This window comes from Prinia subflava, chromosome 8 (genome assembly GCF_021018805.1).
Source record: "Prinia subflava isolate CZ2003 ecotype Zambia chromosome 8, Cam_Psub_1.2, whole genome shotgun sequence".
NCBI classification, from domain to species: Eukaryota; Metazoa; Chordata; class Aves; order Passeriformes; family Cisticolidae; genus Prinia; species Prinia subflava.
Window position 1 is genome coordinate 8243363 of NC_086254.1, and position 18349 is coordinate 8261711.

The 18349-nt window shown below is 45.2% G+C and overlaps 1 protein-coding gene across 2 annotated transcripts in view; it reads left to right on the top strand.

Annotated features, from left to right (window-relative positions):
* The window catches only part of VPS53 (VPS53 subunit of GARP complex), a 61734-nt gene that overhangs the window by 22525 nt on the left and 20860 nt on the right, over positions 1 to 18349 (top strand). The window contains exons 8-16 of one of the 2 annotated variants that reach the window (XM_063402780.1): positions 3236 to 3314; positions 4365 to 4508; positions 5778 to 5920; positions 6541 to 6682; positions 7248 to 7349; positions 10622 to 10716; positions 14863 to 15105; positions 16535 to 16682; positions 17527 to 17609. In XM_063402780.1, coding sequence (XP_063258850.1) covers positions 3236 to 3314; positions 4365 to 4508; positions 5778 to 5920; positions 6541 to 6682; positions 7248 to 7349; positions 10622 to 10716; positions 14863 to 15105; positions 16535 to 16682; positions 17527 to 17609 — 1179 coding nt within the window. The remainder of the gene's footprint in view (positions 1 to 3235; positions 3315 to 4364; positions 4509 to 5777; positions 5921 to 6540; positions 6683 to 7247; positions 7350 to 10621; positions 10717 to 14862; positions 15106 to 16534; positions 16683 to 17526; positions 17610 to 18349) is intronic. The other variant, XM_063402781.1, reaches the window with a different exon arrangement.

Below are 18349 nucleotides of genomic sequence, written 5' to 3' on the forward strand. Positions count from 1 at the left end.
GCCAAGTATGAATGGGAAACCATGGGAAGGAGAAGTGCCTGCTCCGTGGTGTTGGATGTGCTCTTTGTCATGGGGTATTCAATTTAGGATGCTGCTCCTGGATGCTGTGAGAAGTAATGATGTGTTTTTAATGTTGTTTTCCACCTGTTCTGTCCCTTTGAAAACAACCAAGCAAAAATCCCACTGTAAGGACTCATTGGAAACCTGCACTGAACTCTCTATTAGTTGTCTTCTTGTGCTGATCCTGTTGAGTATTGATGTAAAAATGTCACAGTTCATAGCCAAATGTAAATATTTTCCTAAGAGCGTTCCTAAACCCATTTTTAATGCAGTGCATTGGTTGTTGCAGATGTGCTGTAGTAAACAGGAATATTTTCTTATCTCTCAATCCTCTGCTGTTCTCTGTCTGTGGAGGGAGGTACAATTAGTGGTCCCAAACCCACCCAGAAAAGTGGTCTTGCAGGCCCAGCAGATAGTGGAAAAAAAGCCTGGAAAGTATTTAGGAGAAAGATAATTACAAGTTTGCCACAGGAAAACAGGCTGGCTCAGCCTCTTTTTATCTCTGCAAGCTGCCAGGCGTGGTTTAAGATTTCTGGTAGCTTTGGCTAAAGGAATTGTGGTTTCTATTAATTGAATGTCATTTGAAACATAACAGTGGATTTTCTTGTTTTTATTTTTCAAAGGCAGGGGAAACTGAGAACAAAAGCCACTAATAATAACACAGAAGTCAGAGAAACAGAAATCATTAATAGCTGGATAACCAGAGGGTTTGGCAACTCCAGGAAAGGGCAATTCCCTGCTGTGTGGGATATCCCAGCACATTTCTGAGGGAACCTACCCAGGGAAGGAGACCCTTATCAAACCCACCTCCTCCTCAGTCTCTTATCTGGGCTTGCTGGGCCAATTCCCTTGGTGAGGTGGTTCCACACACACCCTCAGGAACGTGCAGGGAGCTCATTCAGCACTGAAAACAAGTCCAAGCTTTTATCTTCCAGTGCTGCACTGTATGCAGAATATCCTGAATTATTGAAAAGCTGACAGCTTTCCTCGGGTGCAATAATCTCCAGTGGCTAAAGCAAGTGCCTCCCATGTTCTCTGCCCAAGGCAGTTGAGCCCCAAAGAGGGGGCAGAAAGGTTTTCTTGCTTCTGGGTGTGTGTTCATAATGGTGAAAATAATTGAGTTTCTGTGCATGTGATTAAATAAAATGTGGTATTTCCTGGGAGGGCACTGGGGCTCCCTGTCCTTGCTCACACACACCTAAACTTTGGGCTACTTGGATGGCTCTGCCCTGTGCCTCTCCTAGAAAATATGAAGGGAAAAAAAAAGATTCAAACTTGTTCTCCCTGCCTGCTTTTGAGAGATTTTTATGCAGGACCTATTTTTAAAAAATACATATTTTTAACATCCCACTTGAGCAAGGCATTCCTACAAGTTTCTTAATTTAAGGCTATGAGAATCCCCATTAAGACTGTCCTTAAGTACTTTCCTGAATCAATGCCTAAAACAACAAAGCTTGTGGACAGGGCTTTTAACTGCTTGACAGAGGCTCTTTTAAATTTGTTGAGTCTTTAGGAATCTGGCTGCTGCTCTTTTTCAGTGCCTCCACTGTGCTGCACTGCAGCTGTTGTCAAACAGAAAGGTCCCCACAGCCTCCCAGAAGGGAAGAAGTCTCACTGCTAATAGCTTCCAGTTGTTCATACAAACTCACTAATTTCTGTGACTCCTCATTCTACACACTTCTTGTTTCTTGATTATTTAAAAGATAAAAATTTTCCATCTGTGTTCAGTGGTTTTTTTTTTCCTTTTTTCCCCCACTTCTTTTCCTGCAGAATCAAAGGGTTTGGTTCTGTGATGCTTTCTCACATGAGCTACAAGTGTTTTCTTGTAGAATTTAAGCAGGAGCAAACCTGTAGCTTCCTCCTTACTGATTGAATTTCCCACTCCTATTTTGATATATTAGTGAATTCCTTTTGTTTCCCAGTTATGAAGTTGTTAACTGGGGATTTTTACCTGGAAGAGTAGAGGAGTTTCTGAACATTCCTGTGAAGCAGAGAGCTTAAGTGAGAATTATTTTTGACATTGCAGGCAGGAAGCTTTTCCAACAAAATCCCCATAAATAAATCCTGAGGAAGGCAGGTTGTACATCCAGTTAAATCAAAGATATAAGTTATATTTCAGCCTTCACTTTTAAGGGTCTAGAATTTTCTGCATTTGGCACCATGAAAGAATCCAGCATTGTCAGATCATTTCCTTGGTTTTTGCTACTAATGGAACTCAAATGGGAAGATTAAAGAAGCAGATCATTCCTTGATAAGGTTGAGGAGTCTTAAACAAGCACGAAAAAAAATCCCAATTCTCCTCTCCACACTCTGAACAAACATTTTCACAGCAGTAAATGTCGCCAGTCTTGTTAAAGTATCAATCTCCGTGGAAAAATCCACTGTTTGAGTGATCAGTTTAGACCTGAAAGTGTTTCCAGTATAATAAAAGCTGATGGAAGAATTCAAGGGCTGCAGAGGGATATGAGAGCCTCACTGTTTGCTTTGGCACTTTCCAGTGTGTGTAGGCATTTCCATTTCCCTAGAAGTATCAATTAAGCTGTATTGACTTTTATTTCTGGAAATTGGAAGCTTTATTCTCTCGGACAAAAAAAAAAAAAAAAGAGCAAGATTGTGGTTTATTCTACTCCCATTTCATGCCTTTGCTCTTTTGTGCTTTTCTAAGACGTGGAGAATTTATGGGATGGAACTGCTGCCAGCAGTATTCATTTAAAAAGTGGATCAGTACACCTGGAACTGTGAAAGGTTCATGGTGAAGATTGAGACATTGTGAAGCTTTTTAGGTGTTACAAACATATCTCTGTTGAAATGTGGTCAGCATGAATGAATTTAGAAGCAGACCACACTGGCATTGAAGGATTTTCAAAGAGCTGAAATATATTATAGAAATATCAATGTATTATTGAAATATCAATGTATTATTGAAATATCAATTGGCAACAGGACAGGAGAATCCAGGACATGTTCTGCTGCAGCTGAGGGGTCAGTGCTGTGCAGAGCTGTCATTCAGAGAGCAAACACTCCCCCAGTTTTCACACACAGACCTTCTCAATGTGGATGTTTTCTCTTCAGCATCTTTTTAATGCCTCCCAAACCCTCATGCACTGGTGGTGCTGCAGCCACCTTGCAGTGGTGCTTGCAGGGAGGTTGCAGAGCCCTTCCTGTGTCCCCTCAGGGTGAAGGCAGCGCAGAGCGAGCTGGGGCAGCAGATCCTGGCTGACTTCGAGGAAGCCTTTCCTTCTCAAGGTACAAAGGTAAAGTTCTCACTTTTCCCTCTTCCTCCCGTTGAAAAGCATCAGTGAGAACGGTTCAGTGGGATTGTTGTTGGGTTTAATCTCATTTTTCCTCTTGATTTGGTCTCTGCCTGTTTCAGGAGGTTCTGTAGAAGGCAGAGGGTGATTTCTCACTGTTCCTGTCAGGAATGTTGGGGGGAAGTGCTCCCCTTCCCCTTCCCCTTCCCCTTCCCCTTCCCCTTCCCCTTCCCCTTCCCCTTCCCCTTCCCCTTCCCCTTCCCCTTCCCCTTCCCCTTCCCCTTCCCCTTCCTCTTCCCCTTCCCCTTCCCCTTCCCCTTCCCCTTCCCCTTCCCCTTCCCCTTCCCCTTCCCCTTCCCCTTCCCCTTCCCCTTCCCCTTCCCCTTCCCTCTGCATTGAGGGCTGCAGCCAGGCAGGGAAAGCCCCAATAATTCACCTGTGTGACCCCACTGGGGTTTCCCTGGGGTCTCACCCTGTCCCTGGTTATTTGTTTGGCACAGAAATTGGTGTTTTGCTCAGAGGAAGCCAAGCACAGGCTGGTGTTGACACAGTGAGTTTGTCTCTGGTTCACTCAGCACAGATACAGATCTGGGCTGGGGCTCAGGCACCAACTGTGCTTCCCCAGCACTGTGCAGCCAAACATTTGCAAACAGCAGGGGCAGAAGGTGTGAATTTGAATTTATTTCCAAGAAAATCCCAGTTCTGTCTTTCCAAGTACCAGCTCTGCTGGTTTCATACAACTGGCAAGTTCAGGGATGAGGAGACTCTTTGGAACAGTTGGTGAAGGGTAAATCTGTGTCTGAGACAGCACCAAAACAGCCTTTTTAAAAAAAATGCTTCTAAATTTTCTGTCTTTCTTATGGAGCAACTTCCTGGTCAGTGAAATGGAAGCAGCTCAATTTTCATGCAACAGGAGTTGCAGCAATAAATAAAGAGTAGCAACAGAAAAGAGAATAGTAGGAAAGGATAAGCCCAAAACAACCTGGATGTGTTTACAATCACCCATTCAACTTAATTAACCTGAAATAATTTTCTTCCTGTTTATTTTGACAGAGGACTGGTGGGCCCAGCAATGTCCTACGTGATGCCTGCCTGGTAGCCAACGTCCTGGATCCCAGGATCAAACAGGAAATCATCAAGAAATTTATTAAACAGCACCTCTCCGAGTATCTGGTCCTTTTCCAGGAAAATCAAGATGTAAGGGAAGCTTAGCAAGCTACATTTGGATTTCACATTTTGCTCTGCTGGCCTTCCCAAAATTCACGCTTCCACAGGATCCTGTGGTGAAAAGTTTTTATCCCAAGGGTTTGGAAAATGATTGTGGGTGTGATTTGGGTGGGAGTTGGTTTTATCTCTGCCAGGATTCTCCCACCTTAGACCTCAGTTTCTCAGATCATCACTAGAAATGTTTTCTCCTCTCATGTAGAAAATAAATAAATTTGGGTTAGATTCATTTCCTGCCCTGCAAAGGGCTGAAAAATGAAACTCTGAAAATTTGCAGACTCAACACCACCACCCCTCAAACAATCAAGAAACACCCCAAAATGCTCAGAAAGATGAGGGGGAGGGATTTCTAGGAAGTTAATTATCTTTGTAGCTAATTTTAAAACTTCCTGTCCTGATACTAACAGCTTTTTTAAAGTTTACCATAACCTTCTTGAATTTGGAAAAAAACCCCTACACAAAAACCAAAATCACCTTTAGATCAAAATGTATTTTATCAATTTCAAATGTTTGACATGGAATAGAGAAAGGCTAAAATGCCTCAGTTTAAATAGCATTTTTCCATCAAGGATTTTTTGGGTAATCTTCCTGGTTTTTGACCAGAAAACACTAAAACTGGGGGAAAAATCCCATCCTGCTCAGGTTGTAAGAATTTTTGTTGGAATTTAAATGTGGGCTGAATGTAAGAATCCAGGAATTCCTGCTCTCTCATCCCACTGTTGACTTTAACCTCTCTGTGAAACAAAGAGGGTGGGATCAAATGAAACATTATTGGATTGAGTCTTCAATAATCTCTGCATGATTTAGGAGCACTGTTATCCTCATTTTCAACAGAACTTGCTCTCTTAATTCGCACAAGATAGGATTTTCAGTCTGGCATGTGTTTAAGCACTTGGAATCCCAGAATCATTTCGGTTGGAAAAGACCTTTAAGATCCTTGAGTGTCCAAGTTCACCGCTAAACGCTGTCCCTGAGTGCCACATCCACACATCTTTTAAACCCCTCCTGGGCTGGTGACTCAGCCAATTCCCTGGGCAGCCTGTTCCAGTGCTTGATAACCCTTTCAGTGAAGAAATTTTTCCTGCCATCCACCCTAAACCTCCCCTTGGTGCATTGAGAGGATTTTAATGGGTGTCAAATCAGCTCCGAGCTCCTCCTCAGAGCTGCAGCAGCACCACAGCTCTGAATATTCCCAACTGCTGCTGCTAAAAGTGCTAAAAACTCGTTGTCCATGGGGTTCAGGTGGCCTGGCTGGACAAGATCGACCGGCGCTACGCGTGGATCAAGAGGCAGCTGGTGGATTACGAGGAGAAGTACGGGCGCATGTTCCCGGCAGAGTGGTGCATGACGGAGCGCATCGCCGTCGAGTTCTGCCACGTCACCAGGTGAGCCCCTGCTGCCTCCCACCTCCCTGCCTTGGCTCCTGCCACGCTGCTCAGGGCCTGAAGGGAGGCTGCAGATCTCTCTGTGGAGTTGTTTGTGATTAAAACGAAGCGAGGAGGGAAAAGCCTGAGAGGCGTCGCTAAAACGGTGAGAAATTGGAGTGATGGGAAAATCAATTTTCAGCGTAGCGGAGGTGAAAATCTGTAATGTTTCAGGCCAAGGGGAATAGCATGAGCTGGCTGTGGTGTGGGTGCCTCAGACCAGGCTCTTTGCCAGCCAGAGACAAGGAAACAGAGGGGAGTGCCAGGTGGAGTCCCAGCAGCACCATTGCCTTTGTGCTGGGACCACAGTGGGAGTCACTGTGCTTCCCAAGGTCGGGTCCTGAGGGCTTTCCCAACTGGCTGCCAGGAGATGGGGTCCTGTTACCCACAGAGCTGGGAACAACTGTGGTTGTGTTTGAAATGGGATCTGCAAAGCAGTTTTATGTTAGAGAGCCTCTTAGGGATTCGCCTGAATTTTGTGATAAAAGTCTCTCTGAGGAGCGGGCCGAGTTCCAGTGTTAGGTTTCAGATCTTTATAGAAAACCACATTTGTTTTTTTCTCCATCTCCTCTCTCTTGCAGGGCAGAGCTCTCTAAGATCATGCGCACGCGGGCGAAGGAGATTGAGGTGAAGTTGCTTTTGTTTGCAATTCAGAGAACAACCAACTTCGAAGGGCTCCTGGCCAAGCGCTTCTCAGGCTGCACCCTTGCTGATGGCACAGTGGTAAGGGAATTTCTGAAGAGCACTCCTTTCCTCAGCACCTTTCTCAGGAGAAAGAAACCCCCTCACACATAGCTCAGGTGGTGGAGGCTACAAGAGGTGTCACCTGCAGCCTCAGGGTGTTTAATGTGACTCTGCTTGGTGGCCTGTAGTTGGAAAAGTGATTTTTAGTTGTGTAGACTGTGGAGAAGGTGGCACAGGGCTCACAAGAATGAAAATACACTGCTGTGTGCTTTTTTGGTTCTCTTGGGGCCCTGTGCTGTTTGAAGCCACAGAGCTTTGGAGAGCCACAGGGTGATTATGGTGTGGTGACTGCCTTGTAATGTTTGTTCTCTACGTGTCAGTGACACATTATAACTCAAAGTCCCCTCTTCTCCTCATTTCTGGCCACCACACATTCACCACATGGTCCCAGCTTTCAATCCCACATTGTGGGGTCACTCTGGCTTGCAGGGACATTGGCAGCTTCTTCCTTTGAAAGGCTCAGGAAAGCAAAATGTAGATGGCAGCTGTGTGCCAGGGGGCACAAAACTGGCTGTTCTCTAAAGAGCTTCCTCTTTTCCAACAGAAGAAGCCAGAAGTGCCACCTCCCTCCACCAACCCCTTTCTGGAGGATGAAACTGGGCCAGAGGCAGATGAGATTGTGATGGAGAAGAGTGATACGGACAAAGTAAGTCTTTGAAGTTCTCAGCTTCCAGCCTCTGTCAGAATCTCCAGTGGGGCCTCAGCTTTTCCCAACCCATTGATTGGAAAAGTTTGTTTTCAGAGCAATTAATTTAGTGCAGTTTTGATCCTTTGTGCAGCATTCAGGCTCCCAGTACGACCATGCTTTGCTCTGGCTCACTTCACTGAAACCAAAGCAATCTTTATTCCAGTTAATAGTGCAGAGACAATCCTGCCACGTGAGAGTGAGCTGGATTCTGTTCCAGCCTGTGCAGCAACAGCCCAAATGTAACTACAGGATTTCTGTCAGAGCAAGATGAAATAGCTCTTTGGGTTTTCAGATCCCCAAAGAAGCTCCTCTGCAAACAGTTGCAATTCATATTTTGCCCTGTCAGCCAAGCAAACTGTCTGGAGCCACCAGGCAAGTCATTGAACTTTCAAGTGTCAGCTTTAGATTTTCACTCCAGATAAATCACTTCTGGGATTTTTTTTTATCTTTACAGTGCTTTTCATCCATTACCTCTGCAAGGCAGGCAACACCTAACTGCTTGTCCAAGCACAGGGCTTCCAAAGCTCTCTGCAAACATTAAAGGATGAATGGTAAATGCAATTGTTTTAATTGGCACCAATATCAAAGCCTGTGGTTTTTTTATACACCAGATGGATGTTTTCTAAATGTTCAATTGTGAGTTACTTGTGACTGGTGCTCTCCTCTTATTTAGAGGATTTACAGCCCTGTGAATGGGCCATGTACAGGTGTATCCTGGTGGGTGACCAGAGCCCCAGGACCTACTCAAATCCATGGCCCTGGGGAGATGAGGAGGTGGGAGCTCTGCACCAGTTCATTCTGGTGCACTGCATCCCCTCTGGATTTTCACCTGAGCAGGGCAGCCCCTGTGCCTCCATCCATAGCCAGAATCCTGAAACAGAGTGATTTAAAGAAGCTTTTGCTCTTTGCCTTAAAATACAGCTTGGATAGTTGGTATTGTGTGGAGTTTATCAGTGAGACAGAGGTTGGGAACTTGGGGAGACATCTCTGATGCATTTTTTGGGAAGAGCTTGCTTTCCAATACCTAATGACTGGGAGATTGGCTGGGATGTGCAGTGCTGAGATGAGAGGACATCCTTGGAGAACTCAGTGGTGTTAGGAAGCAGCTGAAGACAAAATTGCAGCAGTCATGGCTGTGTTTATTGAACAGCAGAATGCAGCAGCTCAGGAGCTTCTGAGAGAGGCACTGCAGTGCTCCCTGTTCCTTGTGAAGCCATCCATGGAGGCATCCCTAAAAATGCAGTTTGTGTTGGAGCTGCCCTTTCCTTGTGGGAATGCCCAGTGTCAGTGTCACAGTGCTGGGCTCTGCAGCCTCCTGTGTGCCAGGGGGGCTCCAGCACTGCAGGGTCACAGTGCCAGCACTGCTGGCTCGTGCTGAGGCTCTGGGAGTGCTGCAGGTCTCATCTGCTGTCACTGCGTGAGGAACAGAAGGGACACAAAGAGTTGGAGATGAAGGGTTTTCAGTCAAAGAGCCCTTCCAAGACAACACTCCTGAAAATTTAAGACGCTTGGGAATCTAAGAGGGAGCACAGGAATTTTGGGGGGGCAATCCATGCTCAAAAAACACCTCTTTTGGTAATCCTAGCAGTTCAATTGAATCTGTTTACTTTGGACAGTAATGAAAGGAAACTGGGCCAGCTGCAGACCTCCTTACTGTGACAACACTAACCTTTTATTATTTCCATCAAACTCAAGGAGGAAATAGCTTAAACATCTGCAGCTTTTGGACAGGGCTGCACACTCAGAAATACAGCTTGACTGCTACTGTTAAAAGATTTAGTATTCCTTCCACCAGACACGCTGGGAGCAGCGTGATGCAGAGACACACAGAGAGCCAGGCCTGCCTCAGGAGCTGGCTCTTGGTGAATCTGCAGCCTTGTGCTGGCACTGCCATGCCAGGGATTTGGCAGCTGGGATGTTCCTGTGATTCCCAGCCTTTTTTTTTTTTCCCTTTTTTTTTTTTGAGTGAGTGCATCCAGCACAAACGGGCGCTGGCAGAGGGATTTGGGTGCAGGATGCCTGGTAGTGGTTCTGTCCCAAGGCTCTTCAAACTTAAATTCTTCATTCAAGGCTCATAGACAGAGGTGCTCTGGTGTCCATAAAACCATTCCCTCACTTTAGGTTTGCAGCCATGAGTTGGGATTTATCATTTGGGGCTGAATTATTGCTGAGAAATGTTTGCCTTGTCACACTCTGATAGTTCTGCCAAGTTCTTAGTGCCACCTCCTCTGTTGTTTAGGAAGGTCCTTTAGGCTCTCTTGTTTTGCTTCTTCTGTTTGGCTTTCTTGCACTAAAAAAAAAAAAAATCAGCTGGAAAAATTCATATCTTCACTGGCTGGGAGCTGATCTTGGCTTTTTGTGGAGAGAGAAGCAAGGATTCCATTCCAGAGTCACTACAGCCCTCTTTGCAGCCAATGAAAAGTTGCTGGTTTGCTGGGAAGCAACAAGAGAAATTACCTCTTAGTCCAGAAGAATAATAACAATCCAGCTGTAGGGCAAAAAAGAGCTTAAAGGCCCTGCCCAGCCTGGTACTTAAACATGCACAAATTTAAATGTGTGAGCAGTCCCAGTGGCTTTGGTGAGCTGTGCTTGGCCATGGTTAAAGTGCAGCACTAAACTCAAATGAGGGTAAACAGGATGGCTCCCAAATGGCACATGTGCTTAATGCTGTAAATGTGATTTAAAAATAGAAATCTTTGCATCCCCAGAAACATGTTTCACAGTGAAAGCAGGCCTGTAGTGTTGCCTGTATAATTCTGGCTCTTCCAGTAATTACATGCTGTTTATCTAAATAAAATTCATTCAGATGAAGCATGTAACTTTGAGTTATTGCCCTTGATACTCTAAAATGTAAGGATTCTTCAATCTTGCTTCCCAATAACTGCTACATTTGATTTCAGAGTGGACTAGTGGAGCCTTGTTACTGCTTGAAGGATTCAGGGAGATTTTATTTGCAAACTGCATTAAGATTCTTCAGCTGAAATCTGTTAGCATGGAGCAGCCTTCTCTTGAAGGCTAAGAATATTTACAAGTGGAAAGATAATTCCTTAGATTTCCAACATCTCTCTAAGAAGGAGGGAAAATTTGGATATAATGACATTTATACGCTTCAATTACTTGACAGCAAATTTCTGTGTTACAATATCTCCAAAGATTTATATCCTTCTGTGCTGTTCCTTCAAGGTCTTACAGGGCAGGTTTGAACCAACATTCTGAATGTTTTCTTGCAGCCAAAGAAGCCAAAGGTCCCTGACAATCCTTTCCATGGCATTGTTTCCAAGTGCTTTGAGCCTCACCTTTATGTGTATATCGAGTCCCAGGACAAGTGAGTAACCAGCCCGAATTTCAGGGTTTCTTTGCTTTTGGATGTGTTGGGTTGTGCTGGATTCTGTGCTCAAGCTGCAGAAAAATGAATTTGTTGGAACTCTGCTGCCTGATTTCAACAGGAGAAGTGTTTGTGGTTCAGGAAACTTTGACAAAATGAGTGTTCAGAGGGCTGTGGAGGTTGGTTTTGTGTGTAATTGCAAAGGGCTGCAGGAGTGGTGCCCACTGCCTTTCTGTGGAAGAGGCTTAGAGTTCCTGAAATTACTTCTGTTGCCTCTGCAATTCCCACTGCAGACATGTGTCTTTCTTTCATCTCGTGTCTTCCACAAATAACAGGGTTGGGTTTTCTGTAAAATACACATGTGGCCTCGTGGCAGAGGAGCTGCAAGATTTGCTTTGTAGAAAGAAGTTATTTGAGATCCTCAGATGAAAGCTGCTGTAGATGAGCTGGCTGTAAGATAACATTATCACTGCCCACACATTGGGACTTTAATCCCTGGCACCCTTCTTCATCTTCCTCTTTGACTTGCAGCAAAACAACTGGAATGAAAGGAGCTTTCAGCTTCGAGCTCTGAGAAGTTTTCGAGGCTCTCACCTCACTTCCTTGTGCACCTGGATTCACACCAGGGTTTAAATAACATCTCACTAACAACTGCAGTGCCACCCGGGAGAGGAAATAGTTGGAAAAGGTTCAGTTTAGTCTTTTAAGCACAAATTAGTGGCTGGAAAGGAGGAGGTGCCTCTTTTGTATGTCTCATCTGTGTGTGCTCTTCTATCTTCCAAGGCTTTACACATGGCAGAAGGTGTAACTCGAGGCTTGTAGTGTCCTGATTTTACTCAAACTCCATGATAAGCATCTTGAAAAAGCTTTTCCATGTCCCATCAACTTTTTATGCTTTAACAAAAATCATTAAATAGCTGAAACCTTGCACAGTGCTGTGTCCTGCTGGGTTGAGGTTCTGCTCTGCAGTGTAACAAAGGGAAACTGATATTTCCCCCCTGCCCTCAGCCAACTGAGCACAGACTTGTTTGAGTATTTCTTCCCTTCTCACTGGGGGCCATTTTAATCCCCATTTTGGTAATTCTACCCCACTGTGCTCCTAGACCCTTCACTTGGCTTTTTTTTGTTCCCTTCTCCTTTTCCTTTACAATCATGAGATGTTTTATATTAGCTTTATAGCCACAGGCTGCAGGGAGTTCAAAGAAAAACTGCCACAGTATTCCCCATGCTGCCCCTGACTGCCAAAAATTGCTTTCCTTCATGATTTTCTCTCTTCTTCCTCTTCCTTTGGAGGAACTTTGGAGGAATCTGTTGCCGATGTCTGAAAATGAGATGTTGCTTGGATCATTAATTGTATGTTTGAGCTCTGAATAGTGAGAGCAGTGTGATAGTTTTGTTCATCATTGTGGCAGAAAAAAGCCTGGACATTTTCTGCCAAAAAATTGTTTCCATACCCGTTTAAAGAAACACAGTGCCAAAATCTGTAGGAGTTTAAGAGGAGACACCTGAAAGAAGGAGTTTAAAGGTGCCCTTCCTCAGTGCCCAGCTCTGCTCACACCTCATTTCCTGAGCACCACCCTGTCCTTCTCTCGTGCTGCTCACCAGTTGCTGCTTCCTCTCATGATTGCCAAAGGTGCAGAACAACCCTGAGTAGGTTGAGTGAAAGAAAAAAACCCACAAAAAACAAGAGGAATGCAGGAATGAAAAGCAGCAGAATAGAATTCCCTTTATGTGATTTCATTTTGTTCTTTCTCTTGGTTAGGTTTGGCAAGTTCTCGCTCCCAATAAATATGCTACTGTTAGGAAATACCACATCTACACTACCAGAGAGTTTTCTTGGAGCTTTTCCTCAGAGTCTGTGGAGAAAATATTCATTTTCTGTAGCTCTCCTGCCTTCTTCATGTTTCATCTCCCAGCAGCTTTTTCTGCCAGACTCTCTGTGCTCCCATTGTACCACACAGAGATTTGTGGCCTTCATATCACATTTGGGCCAGCTCAGACTCATGTGAAAGTTTGCCATCAACCAAGGTGTGCTTTAATGATGTTTTAGTTCTTTTAGAGCACAGTATCCTGATGTTTTGCTTGCACCAGTGCCATTCTGAAACAGGAGCAGTCCCAGAGCCTGGTTTGAGGGGCAGTTTTATCCAGGTTGGGATCAGAACGAGCGTGAAGCCCCAGCTCTGCTCTCCCAGCTCTTCTGAACAGCTGCATTTTCTCCTGCATCCCCGTTGACAGGACCTTGGGGGACCAGGAAAATGCAGATCCATTTCACTTCGCCTCGGAGAAGAGGAGAACATGTGGGCTAAGCATAAAGAAACAAAAGCCATTGACATTCCTGACCGTGTCTTGAGACTGAGAGAAGGCAAAAAAAGAAAAAAATGAAGTGACTGGTGACTGCTAAGAAAGCTCCACTTTGTTGCCCAGCTGGAGGCCAGCACAGATGCAGAGGTGGAGATGCAGCTGTTGAGTTTGACAAGGAGTGAGCCACGTCCTCTTTCCTTGAGGAGCTGCAGGAATCTGCAGCCTGCAGCACGTGTGAGCCCTCCTGCAGCAGCCATCTGTTTGGCTCTGCTACAGCTACAGAGGGAGGTAAATTCTGCTTCTCTGTGGCCCAACACAATCAATGCTTCGCTTCAGCCTTCAATTGCTGCTGCCAGTGTGGAGATTTAGCACATCAGTGCAGCAGCCTGAGGTTTTTACAGTGTTTGTAACACGGCCGAGGAGCTGGGAGTGTGGGATCAGAGCTGTGTGCACTGCTCAAGCAGCAGGCATGGAAAAAGGGGCTGCTTGTCTTTGTAACAACCTGGCTAAAACCAACCAGTGCTGCTCCATGGCTGAGAGTCCTGATATTCCAGGCACATTTCTGGAGAGAAGTTTGGCCCAGATCAGCCGTGGTTTGAGCTCATCCATCGTGAGGCAGCAGCCTCTGAGTTTATCAGGGAAGAGACTTGTGGGTTCTCTGGAATCAGAGGGGTTTTCTCTCTCACAAGAAGGAAAGCAAAAAGGGGTGGAAACTGGGGGGAAGCTGTTGTTGGCAGGTTTTTCCCCTTTCATTGAGAATGTGCTGCAGTCTCAGCCATCCTCCCGAGGATTTCTCTTTCTCTTAGGAGCCCTGGATGCTGGCACAGCCAGCACCCTCAGAGGGGTGAAGGTTGTGCTGTGGGCAGGGCAGAGCTGCAGGGAGATCAAAATAGGAATAAAAAACACAGGAACTCCTGGTCAGCAGAGTACCTCTCTCATCTGAAAGGCCTATCTCTCCCAAAATCCAGGCTTCCTTGAGGAAAGCTGTGTCTTTGTGTCTGGGGAGGAGGTTTATTGCTGGAATTCAGTTCATCTGGCAAAGGTTATTCCACAGAGCTGGGCTGGGCTTGGTCTCTGACACGGATGTGCTGTCTCTGGAGGAGCAGGACCAGAGGAACTCCCCGAGATCAGAAGATTCTCTGGTTCTGTGTTGATGGCCCTGGCCCTCTGCCATGCTCAAAAGCCTTTTTGTCCTGGTGAAAGGATGGAGTAAAGTTTATTGTTGCCTAAAGACCAAAATATTTGAGTAAGGACCAGGCTGTAATGAATCACTGGAGACAATAAGAGGGCTTTTTGTGCTTTTAAAAAGAGTCTTAAGTAGGAAGTGCACTTTGTGCTAGTGCTAAATAAAACTTCTTGAAAGGATGTGTGAAGTTGTGCAGAACCAGGTGGTGTCCAAATGGGACCAAGAAATGGCAAATGGCACACACCATTTTGAGCACATCCCTTCAAAATCCATATTCCCTGAGGGGTTCTGCTGGGGCTGCTGGGGTGGGAAGCCTGGCTGTTCCTTCTGCTGGTGCCAGGAATGAAACCTGAGCACAGGCTTAATGCACTTGCATCAAATGTGCTGAAGCGAGTCCTGGCAGACCTGGGAGCTTTTATGTGTGGCTGGAGAACAGATTTGAAGCTGCCACTAAAACTCCTGAGCACAAAAGGTTCGGGCTGTGGAATTGTGTGAGCTTTGTGCTGGCAGCATGGAGATAAAAAAGGGCTGGGAATACCCAGCTGCTAACCCTGAGCTTGCTGGTGTCACAGGCCACCTCACTGTAAGATCATTCCTTCTTTTTCATTCCAACTCCTCCCTCCACAGGCTCAAAATCCCTTTTTTTTCCCCCCCATCAGGAATCTGGGCGAGCTGATTGACAGGTTTGTGGCTGACTTCAAGGCTCAGGGTCCCCCCAAGCCCAACGTGGACGAAGGAGGAGCTGTCCTGCCCAGCTGTGCTGACCTCTTTGTGTACTACAAGAAGTGCATGGTGCAGTGCTCCCAGCTCAGCACTGGGGAGCCCATGATTGCCCTGACCACCATCTTCCAGAAGTACCTGCGGGAATACGCCTGGAAAATTCTCTCTGGAAACCTGCCCAAGTGAGTTTGGCTTCCCCACTGCTGCAGGACCTTCCACGGCACTGAGGAGCAGATGATTTGTGATGCTAATTAATAAATACATCCTTGTGATCACTCGTTTCCCTGTCAAACACCCCAGGTAGCAGCAGGATCACTCCATTTACTGCATGGTTTTCTCCAAAGTTCAGTTTCTTGCACAGAGGAAAAAAAGCAGGAGTGCAAATGGGCAGTCACACATTATTTCTCTTTTAAGGGCCCCTGGAGAATAGCTTCATATTTGACTTTGATTAGCAGCCAGATTTGCAGTTTTGTGAAGTTCCTTTTGAAATGCCAGCCCAAGTGAATTCAGAGAGGCCTGGCTTTCAGAATTGCTGCTTGGGTACCCAGCTCATACTGGGATTCTCAGCTGCCTTAGCCCAACATCATCCATATGGTAATTTTGTTTGTGAGATGCTGAAGTGCTTGTCTGTACCTCCCTCTGCTCTGGAACATTTTTTCTCTGTATAAATAAGATCTGTAGATGTAAATCCAGTGAAAGGAAAGGAAATCATAATGAGTTTGCACCAATATGTATTCAATGTCCAGGCTAAAGGTGCTCCTGAGATGTTGCCAAAACTCCACTGCAGATAATTTTATTTGCTGTCTAACATCTTCAGTTTGTTTCCTTTGTAAACCTGGGAGCAGCAGAATGACTTTCTGAAACCAGTAAAGTCTTTCACAGATGGAAGGGGAGAGGGTTCCATCCAGACAAGTGGAAAGATAAATTTAATGTGTGTTCTCCATCAGACCTCAGTTGCATTCTTTATCCACGTTTTTTTTTTTTTTTTTGAGTGCTCCATTTTTGCTGTCCAAGATAAATATCACTGTCCTATTTTTTTAATGGATTTGGACTATAAAGAGTTGAGAGGTAGGGAATTTCCTGCCTCTAAACTGCTCTGAGTCTTTTCTTTGTTGATACATGAGCGTTGCTCACTGGAAGACAGGGGAGGGGAAGGCACATCTTCTGTAATTTACTTTGTTGATACCATCAGCTTTTAAAACAGCTTGCCAAAGTCTCAAATGCATGTGGACAGCTGTTTAGTGCTGCAGAGATAAATATGACAAGTTTCCTGATAGTTCTGAGATCCTTCTGTAATCTTTAATTAGATTTTGGATAACTGGCAGTGAAGGTGAAGCTACCTGGGGAAGGCTGTGTTCCACTTGCATCCTAATCTATTTTCCTGTCAATGATGAGTTGTCCTTTGCTTGAAGAGCTGGTACAAAGCTCTTTGTAAAAGGAATTCCTTCACCAAAATAGCAGTTGTGAGTTTGATGTCCTGCACAGGGTGTTGGGTTGTGGTCACAAAGCCTTTTCATGGCATTAAAATCCAGCAGTCATTTTGCACCTTGGGTGTCTGTACACTCAAAAACCTCACAGGTTTCATCTGTTGGGTTTTTTTTTGTTTTCCAGGACAACCAGCAGCAGTGGTGGGCTCACCATCACAAGTCTGCTGAAAGAAAAGGAAGGCTCTGAAGTGGCAAAGTTTACTTTAGAGGAGCTCTGCCTCATTTGCAGCATCCTAAGTACTGCAGAATATTGCCTGGCCACCACCCAGCAGGTGAGTTTTCCTCTGAGGGGCCACCAGCCTCTCTTTTGTGCAGACCAGGACAACCAAAAGTATCCATTGATTACTGAGCTCTACATTATTCAATCTGTATTTCAAAGAAACAGAAGTATTGATTTTGTCATTTCTACCTGAGAAAAGTAATTTGCTGGTAATCCTGGCTTGCAGCATCAGTTTTGGGTTCAATCCTTTGCTGCTTGTTGGGTCATTTGTTTTGGATTGGGGACCAAATTTGTTTGTTTTTTTTTAAAGATCTTCAGTTCATCATCTCCCCTTCATAAAAACAAGCACAACAATAATTCAAAATGCTTTTGGGAAAATGCTTGCATGAAATATTGGGGCAGTGTGGAGTGGAGAGAGGAGGAATTTATGCTGATGTGATTTGCAGCCACGCCGCTCGTTACATTCAGGGGCTTCCAAAATGCCATGGCTCAGGAATGAGCTGTGATGTTTGGCTGGATCCAGGCCTCTCCACCACTAGCTCTGGCAATCCTCTGCAGTTTGGGCACAGGCAGAGTGTTGAGAAACATCTTTATTAGCAGGACAGATGCCACAGTGTTAAGCTAGTACGGTAGCATGTCATACTAGAGTTACATATTTGACCTTGGAGCTTTAATTCTGTGAGGACGTGGAGCCACCATGGCCCATCCTGGCAGATCAACAGGGTCTGGGATGCCAAGAAGGAAAGATTTCCAGTGTCACTGGATGAGTTTTGGATATAGTTTGGTCACAGATTTGAGTTTGAAGAAGCTGACCTTTCCAGGGCATAAGTTTTCAAGAAGGATTATTTGGAGTTAGAAACCTGATCTCCCTTGTTGCTTGTTTTGTTTCCCAACAGTTGGAAGAGAAGCTCAAAGAAAAAGTGGATGCAAGCCTAATGGAGAGAATCAACCTGACAGGAGAGATGGACACTTTCAGTGTGTATGTGCAGCACATTCCTCCCCCCACAAGGTTTCAAACCTCCCCTTCTGTCAGCCAGATGGTGCTGGAGTGATCCCAGTCCTGAGATCCTGGTGTCACAGCATCCTCCAGGATCCACAGGCACTTCCCTGCCCAGGGAATGGTGTCCTGTGCCTGCTCCAGCAGCAGCACTAGCACAGCTTTAGCTGCTCCCCGTGCTCCAAACAGCCAAAGGAACGAGAGCACTGGAGAAGGGGAAAGGAAATAGTGAGTTTCCATTTGAAACATCATTTGCATCTTGGCAGCTCTGCGAGGTGGCTGTTACATTTCAAGAAAGGAAGCTATTTCAGTACATTCCTTCCTGCTTTAACTTCCCCCTGGTAATCAGCAGCCTTGTCAGTATGATCAAACCCCATTTCAGATGACATAAAAGACTGATCCAATCTTATATTTGGGGATTATAATTGAGAGAAGATTATCATTCATTAAAATAACTTTTCATGTAACGGTGCTAAAAATATTCTGCTCTAACATCCTTTCCTCTCCACCCCTGACAGACAGATTGAATGTATTTTTCGAGACAAGAAAATTGAGGCAAAAGTTGTTTTGCCTCATATCAGACAAAAGAATATCTTGGCAAGACTGAGAAAATAATCCTTGTCACCAGCTCCCCCTCTCCCTAAAACTAAGATTCAGCCCAGATAGCAGTAAGATATTTTTTTCAGAAGACTTCCTTCCTGTGGTTCCTCCTCTCCTGCTGC